At 44.3% G+C, this 12,979-nt stretch overlaps 1 protein-coding gene across 1 annotated transcript in view; it reads left to right on the forward strand.

Annotated features, from left to right (window-relative positions):
* The window catches only part of PSMD1 (proteasome 26S subunit, non-ATPase 1), a 143,195-nt gene that overhangs the window by 33,919 nt on the left and 96,297 nt on the right, over positions 1 to 12,979 (forward strand). Inside the window, exon 16 of the mRNA XM_081956037.1 lies at positions 163 to 227. Coding sequence (XP_081812163.1) covers positions 163 to 227 — 65 coding nt within the window. The remainder of the gene's footprint in view (positions 1 to 162; positions 228 to 12,979) is intronic.

The following is a 12,979-nucleotide window of genomic DNA, read 5'->3' on the forward strand; positions in this document are numbered from 1 at the left end:
TGGCAGAAGCTGGGACAAGGAACGGGAGCTCACTCCGTTACGCGGCGCTAGGGATTTGAACCGCTGAACTGCCAACCTTTCTGATCAGCTCCTTAGCCACCAAGCCACCACGTCCCACTTCCATTTATTTAGCCTACTTTAATTTTATTTTTCTCCCCATAGGTTAGTGACGTCAACGATGATGTGAGGCGGGCAGCTGTCGAATCTCTGGGTTTTATTTTGTTCAGGTACGATGGGCGTTTTCAACAACCTGGTAGGACCCAGAAAGTTTTCTCTTGACGTTCTGCGTATTCCTTTTTTTCTTTCTTGCTATGTAAACTGGTAAACATTTTGCTGATATTGGGTTGGAAGCTTCTTCACACTTCCAAGGATGCATAAGATGACAGGGCCTTGATGTTGGTACTCCAAGACACTGGTATGTGTTAAAGTTGCCAAGTTTGGTGATTCCTGGTTTTCGAAGGAAAATCTGGTTCAGTTCCAAGCTGGGAGAAAGATGCTGGAAACAACATGGAGACTGATTGGAAAGAAAGATTCTGTTTATTGGTGAACAGAACCACCAACCACGTGTGATTTTGGGACAGCTGACAAAATGGAGTTTAGAATGGGTGGGTTTTTATATCTTCTGGATTCCTATGGCGTCATGCCTGGCTCTATAGGCAAAAGGGGAAATGCAAATCCTAGGTGTTTGTCAGAGCTAATCTTGTCAGCCTTTGACTTGCCTAATTGTATTGCTTAGCTGGAGTCTCTGTCTGACCCAGTCTTTCTGAATGGATTGCCAGTTCTGCATTTCTAAAAAGCTGGCCTCCTCAGTTTCTGCTGGGGACAGAGAGACGGGATAATTTCTGCCATCCTTAAGATTTTTTTCCCATTTCTCCTTTAGAGGAAATATTTTATGCTGCCTTTTTAAATATTTCCCCAAATATTTCATTCTTCTGGGCTGGGGGAGAGGGGTTTCCCACAATTGTATAGCAGCTAGGTGCTTTCCTGGGGTAGCATCAGCCACTAGGTACTATAGTTCATTCTCAGGTTACTACAAGGTGCTCTAGGTAGGGCTGACTTTGCACCTGATCTGAAGGCTGCAGCTGAGTATCCGGCTGGGTGGATAACTTGGGGACAGTTGCTGTCTCTGCAGGGCTGTTGTGGTGGAGGAAATGGAGCCCAAGAGCTTGAGTTGCACAATTAAAGGCAGACCTAAATGTGATAATGGATAAATCCAAAGAGCTGCGTTCGTATTGTTTTTATAGACCGTGCCCGAGTGAATAAGAGAGAGAGAGTTGAAATGATTTCGTGGGAGGTTCATCGATTTCAGTGCTGGTTTTGTAACCACTGTTTTTTTTTTCATTGGTTTATGATTTTAAATTTTAATTACCGTATTTTTCGGAGTATAAGATGCACCAGAGTACAAGACACACCAAGATTTTGAAGAGGTAAACTAAAAAAAAAAAGTTTTTGCACTATGCAGACCTCCCAAACCGTTTTTTGTCAAAAGTGGGGCATGCAGAGAGTTTGAGAGGCCTGCAAAGTGCTCCTGAGGGCTGGGGGGGGGGGGGGGGAGGAGCCAAAAAGGAGCAGAAAACGGTCCGTTTTTCACTCATTTTTGCCCTCCCCAGCCCCCACGAGAACTTTGCAGGCCTCCCAAACCCCCTGCACGTCCATTTTTGTGAAGGGGGCAGGGTTTCGGGAGGCCAAAAATGCTGTATGCAGTGTATAAGACGCACCCAGATTTTCACCCTCTTTTTTGGGTGGTGGAAAGGTGCGTCTTATACTCTGAAAAATATGGTAGGAGTTCCTTTGAAATCCTCCAAGTTCTCATTTTACACAAGCATTCGTAATTGATGAGAATGGCATGTAAATGTTTTCGTGGTAAATAATGCAGAATTATGCGCACTTCGCTTCAGAGTTGGACTTTGGAAGGTTCTTTATGTCAGGAACGGGAAGATTTGACATCTTGGAGATTCAATTTGGCAGAGACCCCAAGTTTACATACTTCAAATGAAAGAACGAGGCATCTGTGGGTGTAAGGATGAATGCACGGTTAGCAAAGATTGTGTGAAATTTGGAAATCTGCAATTTGACAATAATTGATCATTCTCACTGAAAATTCCTGTTTGCCAGCAATGGATTTGAGACCATGAAAACATTTTATGGCGTTATAGTGTATGTTGCATATGAGGCGCTATTTAAATGTCTGTGTCACACTGGCTAAGGAATTCTAGAGGTTGAAGTCCACAAATCTTAAAGGTGCCAAGTTAGAATTAGAATCACTAGACATTATCATAATAGAGTTGGAAGGCACCTTGGAGATCTTCTAGTCCAGCCCCCTGCTTAAGCAGGAAACCCTATTACCATTTCAGACAAGTGGCTCTCCAGTCTCTTCTTTAAAAACTCCAGTGGTGGAGCATTCACAACTTATGGAGACAAGTTTCACTGGTTAATTTTTCCCATTCTTAAGAAATTCCTCCTTAGTTCCAGGTTGCTTCTCTCCTTGATTAGTTTCCACCCGTTGTTTCTTGTCCTCCCTTCAGGTGCTTTGGAGAATAGCTTGACTCCCTCTTCTTTGGAGCAACCCCTGAGATATTGGAAGACTGATATCATGTCTCCCCTGGTCCTTCTTTCTATTAAACTAGACATACCCAGTTCCTGCAACCGTTCCTCATATGTTTGAGCCTCTAGTCCCCTAATCCTCCTCCTTGCTCTTCTCTGCACTCTTTCCACGTCTTCTTTTACATAGTGGCGACCAAAACAGGATTTCACGTGTGGCCTTACCAAGGCTTTATAAAGCGGTATTAACCCTTCACATGGTTTTGATTCTCTCCCTCTGTTGATGCAGTCTAGAAGTGGAGACTTCCGGTTTAATTAATAGATCCAGGAAACTACAGACCTATCAGCCTGACCTCAATACCAGGAAAGATTCTGGAAAAAATAATCAAGCAACGAATTTGCGAACACCTAGAAGCAAACAAAGTCATAGCCAAAACCCAACATGGATTTGTCAAAAACAGATCATGCCAGACTAATCTTATTGCATTCTTTGATAATGTGACAAAATTAGTGGACCAGAAGAATGCCGTCGATATAGTTTACTTGGACTTCAGTAAGGCTTTTGATAAGGTAGACCATAACCTACTACTAGATAAAGTAGAAGAATGTGGGTTAGACAGCATCACCACCAGATGGATTCGTAACTGGCTGACCAACCGCACTCAACGTGTAGTCCTCAATGGAACTGCATCTACATGGAGGGAGGTATGCAGTGGAGTACCCCAAGGCTCTGTTTTGGGCCCAGTACTCTTCAACATCTTCATCAATGATTTGGATGAGGGAATAAATGGGGAACTCATCAAATTTGCAGATGACACCAAGCTGGCAGGAATAGCCAAAACACTCCAGAAGACAGGCTTAAGATACAGAAGGATCTTGACAAACTTGAACATTGGGCACTATCTAATAAAATGTAATTCAATGGCGAAAAGAGTAAGGTTCTACATTTAGGCAACAGAAACGGAATGCACAGGTACGGTATAGGTGGTACCTTGCTCAGTAGTAGTAACTGTGAGAGGGATCTTGGAGTCCTAGTGGACAACCATTTAAATATGAGCCAGCAGTGTGCAGCAGCTGCCAAAAAAGCCAACACAGTTCTAGGCTGCATCAACAGAGGGATAGAATCAAGATCACGTGAAGTGTTAATACCACTTTATAATGCCTTGGTAAGGCCACACTTGGAATACTGCATTCAGTTCTGGTCACCACGATGTAAAAAAGATGTGGAGACTCTAGAAAGAGTGCAGAGAAGAGCAACAAAGAGGATTAGGGGACTGGAGACTAAAACATATGAAGAACGGTTGCAGGAACTGGGTATGTTTAGCTTAAGAGAAGGAAGGACTAGGGGAGACATGATAGCATTGTTCCAATATCTCAGGGGTTGCCACAAAGAAGAGGGAGTCAAACTATTCTCCAAGGCACCTGAGCGTAGAACAAGAAGCAATGGGTGGAAACTAATCAAGGAGAGAAGTAACTTAGAACTAAGGAGAATTTCCTGACAGTTAGAACAATTAATCAGTGGAACAGCTTGCCTTCAGAAGTTGTGAATGCCCCAACACTGGAAGTCTTTAAGAAGATGTTGGATAGCCATTTGTCTGAAATGGTGTAGGGCTTCCTGCCTAGGCAGGGGGTTGGACTAGAAGACCTCCAAGGTCCCTTCCAACTCTACTATTGTATTGTATTGTAATTGACAGCTCTCTGAACCTCTTGTAGAAAGAAGCCAGTTCTGGTCTGTACAGGTAGTTCTCCACTTACGATTGGTTGCTTAGTGACTGTTTGAAGTTATGACAGACACCTCCCCCAAAGGTATCTGGTTCCAAAGTTCTAATAGCTGGCTTTGTGACCAGGCTGCATTTATGGCTATTTGCACTCTTCCAAGGTCATGTGGCCCTAATTGGGAACATTTGTGCCAAAAGCCATTGCTTACATCCATTTTTTGACCAAAATAATAATAATAATAATCCCCATAGCCAACAATGGGTTTGCTTAATGATTGAGAGGTTCACTCAACAACTGGGGATTCACTTAATAATCCTGGTGGTTTGTTTAACAGCACAAAAACGAAATATCATAAAATTAGGCTGGTCTGCTTTCTGACTCACAAACCTATGTCAGTATTACAGTCGTAACTTGAGGACGACTGTCGTTAATTTTGGCAGGTGGCCACTATCAACTGCGAAATTTGTTTGCTTCAGGATTATAAATGTATCCCTCAAATTGTTCCTTTCCCTCTCTCTCTCTCTCCCGATTCTCAAGAGTACAGATATTCCTCGACTTAACGACCACAATTGAGCCCAAAATTTCTCTCAACGAGCAAGACAGCCGTTAAGTGGATTTTAAGAACTGAGTGGGTCCAGTGGTTAGAGTGCAATACTGCAGGCTATTTCAGCTGACTGTTAGCTGCAGTTTGGCAGATCGAATCTCACCAGGCTCGAGGTTGACTCAGCCTTCCATCCTTCTGAGGTCGGTAAAATGAGGACCCAGATTGTTGAGGGCAAGAGGCTGACTCTGTAAACCTCTTAGAGAGGGCTGTAAAAGCACTAGGAAGCGGTTTATAAGTGCTATTGCTCTTCCTTCCTTCCCTCCCTTAACTCCCTTTCTCATTCTCCTTCCTGGTGGCACAGTGGTTAGAATGCAGTATTGCAGGTTACGTTTGCTCACTGCCAGCAGTTCGATCTTGACCGTCTCAAGGTTGGACTCAACCTTCCATCCTTCCAAGGCCGGTAAAATGAGGACCCAGATTGTTTGGGGGCAAGAGGCTGACTCTGCAAACCGCTTAGAGAGGGCTGGAAAGCACTGGGAAGCGGTATAGAAGTCTTAAGTGCTGTTGCCATTTTGCCTCCTTGTATGACTTTTCTTGTCACGGTTGTTAAGTGAATTGCTTCAAGTTAGTCACGTGGTTCTTAAGTGAATCCGGTTTTCCCCGTTGACTTTGCTTGTCAGAAGGTCGCCAAAGGGAACCTCTGCGTGACCCCCTATTTATGACGCTGCCGCCGTCATAAATACGAACCAGTTGCCAAGGCTCTGAATTTTGATCACAACGAAAGAATGCTGCAGCGGTTCTAAGTCTGAAAAATTGTCCTACGTCACTTTTTTCCAGTGCCGTCGTAACTTTGAAAGGTCACTAAACAAATGGCTATACGTATAGAACCCAAAACTGATCCTCCTACCCTCTCCTCTCATACCCTGTTCTAGGCAGCAGAGGTCTCTTTGGAGCTGTTGTGTTAGTTGCGTGGCCTTGCTCAGCCGTAAGTGGCCATCACTCAAGGCAGCCGATGCTGTTTATAAGTGTGTCTGTGTATATACATGCAAAAGGACACATTCCAGACCCTCCTTCCACGTTTCCAGGGATTTTTCTCCAAATAGGTTGGGACAGAACATTTTTGTTCTCTGATCTCACAGCGCTTTTAACCTCTGGCCGAGAAGCGAAATCATATTTGGAAGCTGAGAACTTCCTGGTACGGCTGCAAAGCATTTTCTGAGCGTGACCCCTTCGCGTCTGTCTCTTCCCCCCCCCACCCACCCCAATCAATGACACCCTTTCTATAGTTGGAAATGTTCACGTCCTGAAGAGTGCGACTAACTCACTATCATTGGAATTTGTTGGGTCATCTTTAATTCCCCAATAAGAAGGACAAGAAATATTTGTGAGAGTTAAGTTTGGTCTAGTGGTAAAGGCGCCAGGCTAGAAACGGGGGGACTGTGTGTTCTAGTCCCCGCCTTACGCATGAAAGCCAGCTGGGTGACTTTAGGCCAGGGGTGTCCAAACTTGGGAACTTTAAGACTTGTGGACTTCAACTCCCAGAATTCCCCAGCCAGCCCTGCTGGCTGGGGAATTCTGGGAGTTGAAGTCCACAAGTCTTAAAGTTCCCAAGTTTGGACACCCCTGCTTTAGGCCAATCACCAGGAGACTGCGAATTCTAGTTTTGTCTTAAGCAGGAAATCTCGATGGTAACTGTGAGCCAATCCCCAGGAGAAAGTGAATTCTAGTTCTGTCTTAAGTATGAAAGGTAGCTAGATGACTTTTGGTCCAATCACCAGGCGACAGCAAGTTCTAGTCCCCGCCTTAGGCACGAAGGCCAGCTGGGTGACTTTGGGCCAGTCGCCAGGAGCTGAATTCTAGTTCTGTCTTAAGAAGGAAAGCTGAATAGTAACTTTGAGCCAATCCCCAGGAGACGGTGAATTCTAGTTCTGTCTTAAGTATGAAAGTTGGCTGGTGAGTTTGGGCCAATCCCCAGGAGGCTGTGAATTCTAGTCCCACCCTAGACATGAAAGCCAGCTGGGGACTTTGGGCCATTCACCAAGAGACTGTGAATCCCAGTTCTGTCTTAAGCGTGAAAATTGTCTGGGTGACTTTGGGCCAATTACTAGGAGACAGTGAGTTCTAGTCCTGCCTTAGGCATGAAAGCCAGCTGGGTGACTTTGGGCCAATCGCCAGGAGACTGAATTCTAGTTCTGCCTTAAGCATGAAAGCCGTCAGGGTGACTTTGAGCCAATCACCAGGAGACGGTGAGTTCTAGTTCTTCCCAAGAGACAAAAAAACCAGCTGGGTGACGCTGAACCAATATGGAGGGGGAAAAAATCAGTGAAACAGCACCAGCTTGCGTAACACACACACACAAAAAATGAACATCGGTGTGGGATTCCACTAACATCCTAGCCCACACGGGAGATAAGCCAGGCCTTCATACCAAACCATAATGCAATAAGTGCAACATTTGTCGGAGAGGCACGTTCTCGGTGTGGAAAACCACACTGGGAACTGTAAATCAACTCATTCTGTTTCCAGGTTCAAAACATTTGGATCTTTCCATATGTTTTCTTCTACCTTGCTAATTTTTTTTTCCTGGCCTTGAAAAGTCATTGACTCCAAAGAAGCTTTTACAGCTCGTCTTTGACTTACAACCATTCATTTAGCGACCATTTGAAGTCAAAACCGCACAGAAAGAAGTGACTTGTGGCCATTTTTCACACTTACGACTGTTCTGACCCAGCTCCCCAACCACGACAAACTCTCGGAAGTTAAATCAAAGATTCCTTTAATTAGGAGCTCCGGCAGCCCCGGGAAAAAGTTTCTCTCTCACTGCAGGCTAAGAAGTCCGTCCTTCCGGGAGATGAATAGTTGTCTGCCCCATCTATTCATCTCCACCTCCTGCCTTTTATTCCCAGAGCTAGGGTGGGGTTTGGCTAGCAGCAGTGACTCTTCTGTCCCAAGGACTGGCCCATAGATTTCCACTGCTCTCCTCTCCTCTGCCATCTGTGCTTCTGCATGTCAGGCACTGGACCCAGTTGTTCCTCCTCCTCTTCCTCCAGACCTGGGGGCTGTTGACTCCCCACCTGAGGGCTGATGAATGGCCCAGGCTCTGTGTGTGTGTCTGTCTGTCTGTCTGTCTGTCTCTGTCTCTCTCTGTCTCTCTCTCTCGGCAACTGACTGTCACTAAGGGAACAGTTATAAGTCGAGGACTACCTGCAAGACAGTTGTTAAGTGAGTCTGGCTTCCCTGTTGATTTTTTTTTTGTCTGAAGGTCGCAAAAGGAGAACACATGACCCCCGTCACAATTACATGCCAGTTGCCAAGCCTCCAAATTTTGATCACATAGCAACGAGGACGCCGCCTCAGCCGTTAAGGGTGAAAACTGGTCACAAGCCGCTTTTGAAACTGCAAATGGTCACTCAATGAATGGTCATAAGTGGAGGATTATCTGTCTTTCAGAAAAACGAAGTCTAAAGGCATATTTCACACACATACACCCCCCCCCCTTCCTAGACAGTAAGAGTGGTGATACGTGAAAGCTGTTGGCGGAAAGCTGTAATTCCTCTGCTTGAACTGGCCGCTCGGAACATTCCAGAAGTGGTTTCTACATTTCCGGAAATAGGATTTTTGGGGGCTGGAAGTGGGAATCAGAGTCTCCCAAGATTAGAAGGACCACATCCGGTAGTTTACTTTGCAAAAATGTCTCAGCCACCCTCGAAACGCTTTGGAGAAAACATGTCCATGAACGGGCTTATTTATTTTTGCACAAAACTACGCTTGTATTTGGATTCACACCCAGCCTCTTTTTTTTTTTAGGCATGCCTTGCACATTACAACTAGCAAGCCGTATTAACCCCCGATTCACACACACACACACACATTAACCGTCATATTTTTTTCCCTTCAGATTTGGTGGCGAGGCCTGTTCACTTGGCATATAAACCAATGTTTTCCAATCTCAGGCACTTCCAAGAAATGTGGACTTCAACTCCCAGAATTCCCTAGCCCGGCACTCAGGCTAGAGAATTCTAGGAGTTGAAGTCCGTCCCCTCATCTTGAAAATTGCTGAGGTTGAGAAACACTGACATAATACCGTATTTTCCGGAGTATAAGACACGCCAAAGTATAAGACGCACCTAGCTTTTGGGGAGGAGAACAAGAAGAAAATATCTGCCTCTGCCTCCCAGCAATTTGCCTCCTTGCAACAAACAGCAAACAGTACAGACAATATACACTGTTTGTGGTGTTACATTTCAGACTGCGCTTGTACAGATGCTGTTAAAATTGATGTGCTTTCTGGAAGTATACGTTATTCTCTGCAATTTAAAAGAAAATACAATAGCACTGGACCTCTTCATATCAAGCCTTTATTTTAAAAAACTTCTTTGTTTTGTTAAGCGGTCTAGAACAATAGTAAAGCGGTCTTTAAAAAATAAGTCTAATAATTTGAACATTCTATAGGCATTTATAGTTATTGACTTACCTCCTTGCAGCAAACAGCAAACAACCTGATTAGCACAAGAAAAAAAAAATCTGCCTCTGCCTCCCAGCATTGCCTTGTGGAGCAAAGAGCAAATTTCAGTTACAGCATGGGCCTCCCGATGATCAGCTGTTTCAGGCTGCAGGGATTGCCATAGCCTATTGCAGCCTCTGCAAGACCCATTTTCCCATTTGCTGCAAGGAGGTAAATTGCTGGGAGGCAGAGGTGAAAGGTTGAGGGCCAGTGGGTGGGTAGGGCTACATTCGGTGCATAAGACGCACCCCAATTTTCACCCTCTTTTAGCGCGGGGTGTGTGTGTGTGCGTCTTATACTCCGAAAAATACGGTAATTTATTTAGGCAGGGTGGGAATTGGCCCTTCCTCCAATGATCAGTTCCAGAACCTGTAATCCTTATGGCGGACGTCCCGATTATAGCTAGTCCTCAACTTATGACCATTCGTTTAGTGACCATTGGAACTTCAAACGGCATTGTAAAAAGCGACTTACGGCCACTTTTCATACTTATGACCACTGCAGCATCCTCATGATCTTGCAATCCAAATTTGGAGGCTTGGTAACTGACTCATATTTACGACGGTCACAGTGACCCCAGAGTGGTCACGTGATCCCCTTTTACGACTGTCCGACAAGCAAAGTCAATGGGGAAGCCAGATTGACTTAACAACCCTGTTGCTAACTTAACCAGCACAGTGCTTCACTTAACAACGGTGGCAAGAAAGGTAATCAAATGCGGCCAAACTCAATAACTTAGCAATGGGAAATTTTGGCCTCTATGGTGGTCGTAAGTCGAAGACTATCTGTATTCATGATGGTCGCAGTGTCCCAGGGTCACGTAGTCCCCTCTTGCAGCTGTCCGACAAGCAGTGGGGAAGCCAGATTCACTTAACGACCAAGTGATACAACTTATCTTCCTCGTGTAGCGAATGGAATTTTGAGTTCAATTATGGTTGTACGTTGAGTCTTTATTACCTGTAGCCGTATGGATTCCTTTCAGTTGTGCCGGAATGATTTTGAAACTTCGAAGGAGATATCCTCAAGTTTTAAGAATCGGTAGTTCCATCAGTGGGGTTAGTGGCAAAGGAGGAAAATATTTATCAATTTATATGGCTGGCCATCTCACCGATGCATCTCTGGGCAACAGTAACAAGAAATAAAAATACATAAAGACTGATTTTATTGTTGTGGTCAGATTTCTCATAAACTCCCAACCATGTTAGGAGAGTCAAAAGATGGGAGCACATAACATTTTCAGTGCTAAAAGGGAATGGGGTTTGCAGGATGGAGGAGGAGGAGGTGAGCAGGAGGAAGAGAGTGGAGGACAGGAAAAGGAGTAGCAGGCGAGAGGAGGAGGAGGAAAGGAAAAGAGGAAGAAAGAAGGACAGGAAAAAGGAGAGAAGAAGAGAAGGAAGAGAAGAGGGAGGAAGAGGAAGACAGGAAAAGGAAGAAGAGGAAAAGAAAAGGAGGAGAAGGAAGGGGAAAGGAGCAGAAGAGGAGAAGAAGGGCATAGGAAAAGAAGATGATAAGATGATGGATGAGGAGGAAGAGGAGGAAGAGAAGGACTGTGGTGTCCTTGATGCTATCAGAGCTGGATTTTTTTGCAGACATTTCATGACCCAACTAGGTAACATCATCAGTGCTAGAAAGGAGTGGGGTTTGTTCTTTGTTTATATACAGTGTCTTGCCTTGACATAGTTGGTGGGAGTGTGCTTTTCTTCTTGGCAGTTCCTTCATTCGGCTGTTTTACTGTATTGGTTATTTGCCTGAGTTGGTAGGTCCTTGATTGGGGCTTGTTTGGAGCCTCAGAAACTGTTTCCAAAGACTAAATTAAGTCAGTTGGGTTTTGCAAAGCCCAAATCAATTCAGCTTAAAGCATGCCGACTTGTTTTTCTTCAGTTGAAATTATTTAAAAATACTAATTCTCTTGGTCTCTGGAACGTGAGAGCAGCATAAGATTTGGATACCCAAGGCTAAAACTAAGCCTAACTACACTTACAAATGCAAATATTTACAAATACAATAGCAGAGTTGGAAGGGACCTTGGAGGTCTTCTAGTCCAACCCCCTGCCTAGGCAGGAAACCTTATCCCGTTTCAGACAAATGGCTATCCAACATCTTCTTAAAGACTTCCAGTGTTGGGGCATTCACAACTTCTGTTTATTATTGCTCCGTATGCATAAACAGTTGGTGTGGGTGAACGTGGTCCTTGCACAGTTTGTGATAACTCGTGCTACCCTGTTGTTGTTGGCTTCACTGACAGAAGTATGTGCCCTCGCACACTTGTTAATCCACATCATAAAACCCCCAAGAGTTTGTTTTCAGGTACTAAATGCCTCATAAAAAGGCATCCGGTTAGGCAACGTAAAACAATCAACATAAAAATAAGGACTGGCTCAGTCAATTGTTGAAATCACACTTAACAAGACAAACTCTGGTCATTAGTAGCACTTCTAAATACAGTTCAAACTATGAAGACTAAACGCAGCTAATGTTAATAGTTTTTTTAATAGAAACTTTAAAAAAAATCTCTTGAAGGCATCCACAATTGCCTTTAAAGTGAACTGCCTTTTTTAGAAGACAACACATCGAATATTTGCATCCAGTTTGGGTCGCCACGATTATAAAAAAGATGTTGAGACTCTAGAAAGAGTGCAGAGAAGAGCAACAAAGAGGATTAAGGAGATGGAGGATAAAACATACAAAGAACAGTGTCAGGTTTCCGAAAGATGCCCTAATTAATTCATGAGCCTCGAGCCAAGTTTCAAAAGAAATCCAGTCATTAGGAACACCATTTCGGCAATACCCCATTGCAGTCAGATCTGACCTCATTTAAATTGTGGCTGAACTTTCCCCCTGTTTCTTCCCTCCCCTCAGTCTGAGTCATAAATCACATTCTCCAACGAGGTGCGCACTTCACAAGCCTGCTGTAGTAATCTGAGAGCCCACTCTAGCCCAAGGCGTGCGCGGAATGCGCTGCCCTACTTTCCTCACCATGCCAACTGGATAACAGACAGGCAAAATGCTTTATCAGTTGACATCTAGTTTAATGAAGAGAAGGAACAGGGGATGACATGATAGTGGTCTTCCAATATTTGGGGGGGCTGCCACAGAGAAGGTGAGGTGTCAAGCTATTCTCCAAAGCACCTGAAGGCAGGATAAGAAGCAACGGATGGAAACTAATCAAGGAGAGAAGCAAACTAGAATTAAGGAGACATTTCCTGACATTGGACAACAATCAGCCAGTGGAACAACTTGCCTCCAGAAGTTGTGGAGGTTTTTAAGAAGAGACTGGACAACCATTTGTCTGAAACAAGATGGGATTTCATGCCTAAGCAGGGGGTTAGACTAGAAGACCTCCAAGGTCCCGTCCAACTCTATTCTGATTGATTGATTGATTGATTGATTGATTGAAGGTGTGAATATTCCAGCACTGGAGGCTTTAAAGAAGAGATAGAACAGCCCTTTGTCTGAAATGGTATTGGGCCACCTGCCTGATCAGGGGGTTGGACTAGAAGACCTCTGAGGTCCCTTCCAACTCTGTTATTCTGTCAGTTTATAAATCGAATAAACTTGAAACTTGAACTTGAGTTTCCAGAAAGATATTTCAGAAACAGAAGGGATGGTTTTAGGATCGCTTAGCAGAGTCGGTGGCTGTAATCTGATAACCTCTCCACGAAAATGTTTTT

This window comes from Natrix helvetica (assembly GCF_964273705.1).
Source record: "Natrix helvetica genome assembly, chromosome: 5".
In the NCBI taxonomy this organism is placed as follows: domain Eukaryota; kingdom Metazoa; phylum Chordata; class Lepidosauria; order Squamata; family Natricidae; genus Natrix; species Natrix helvetica.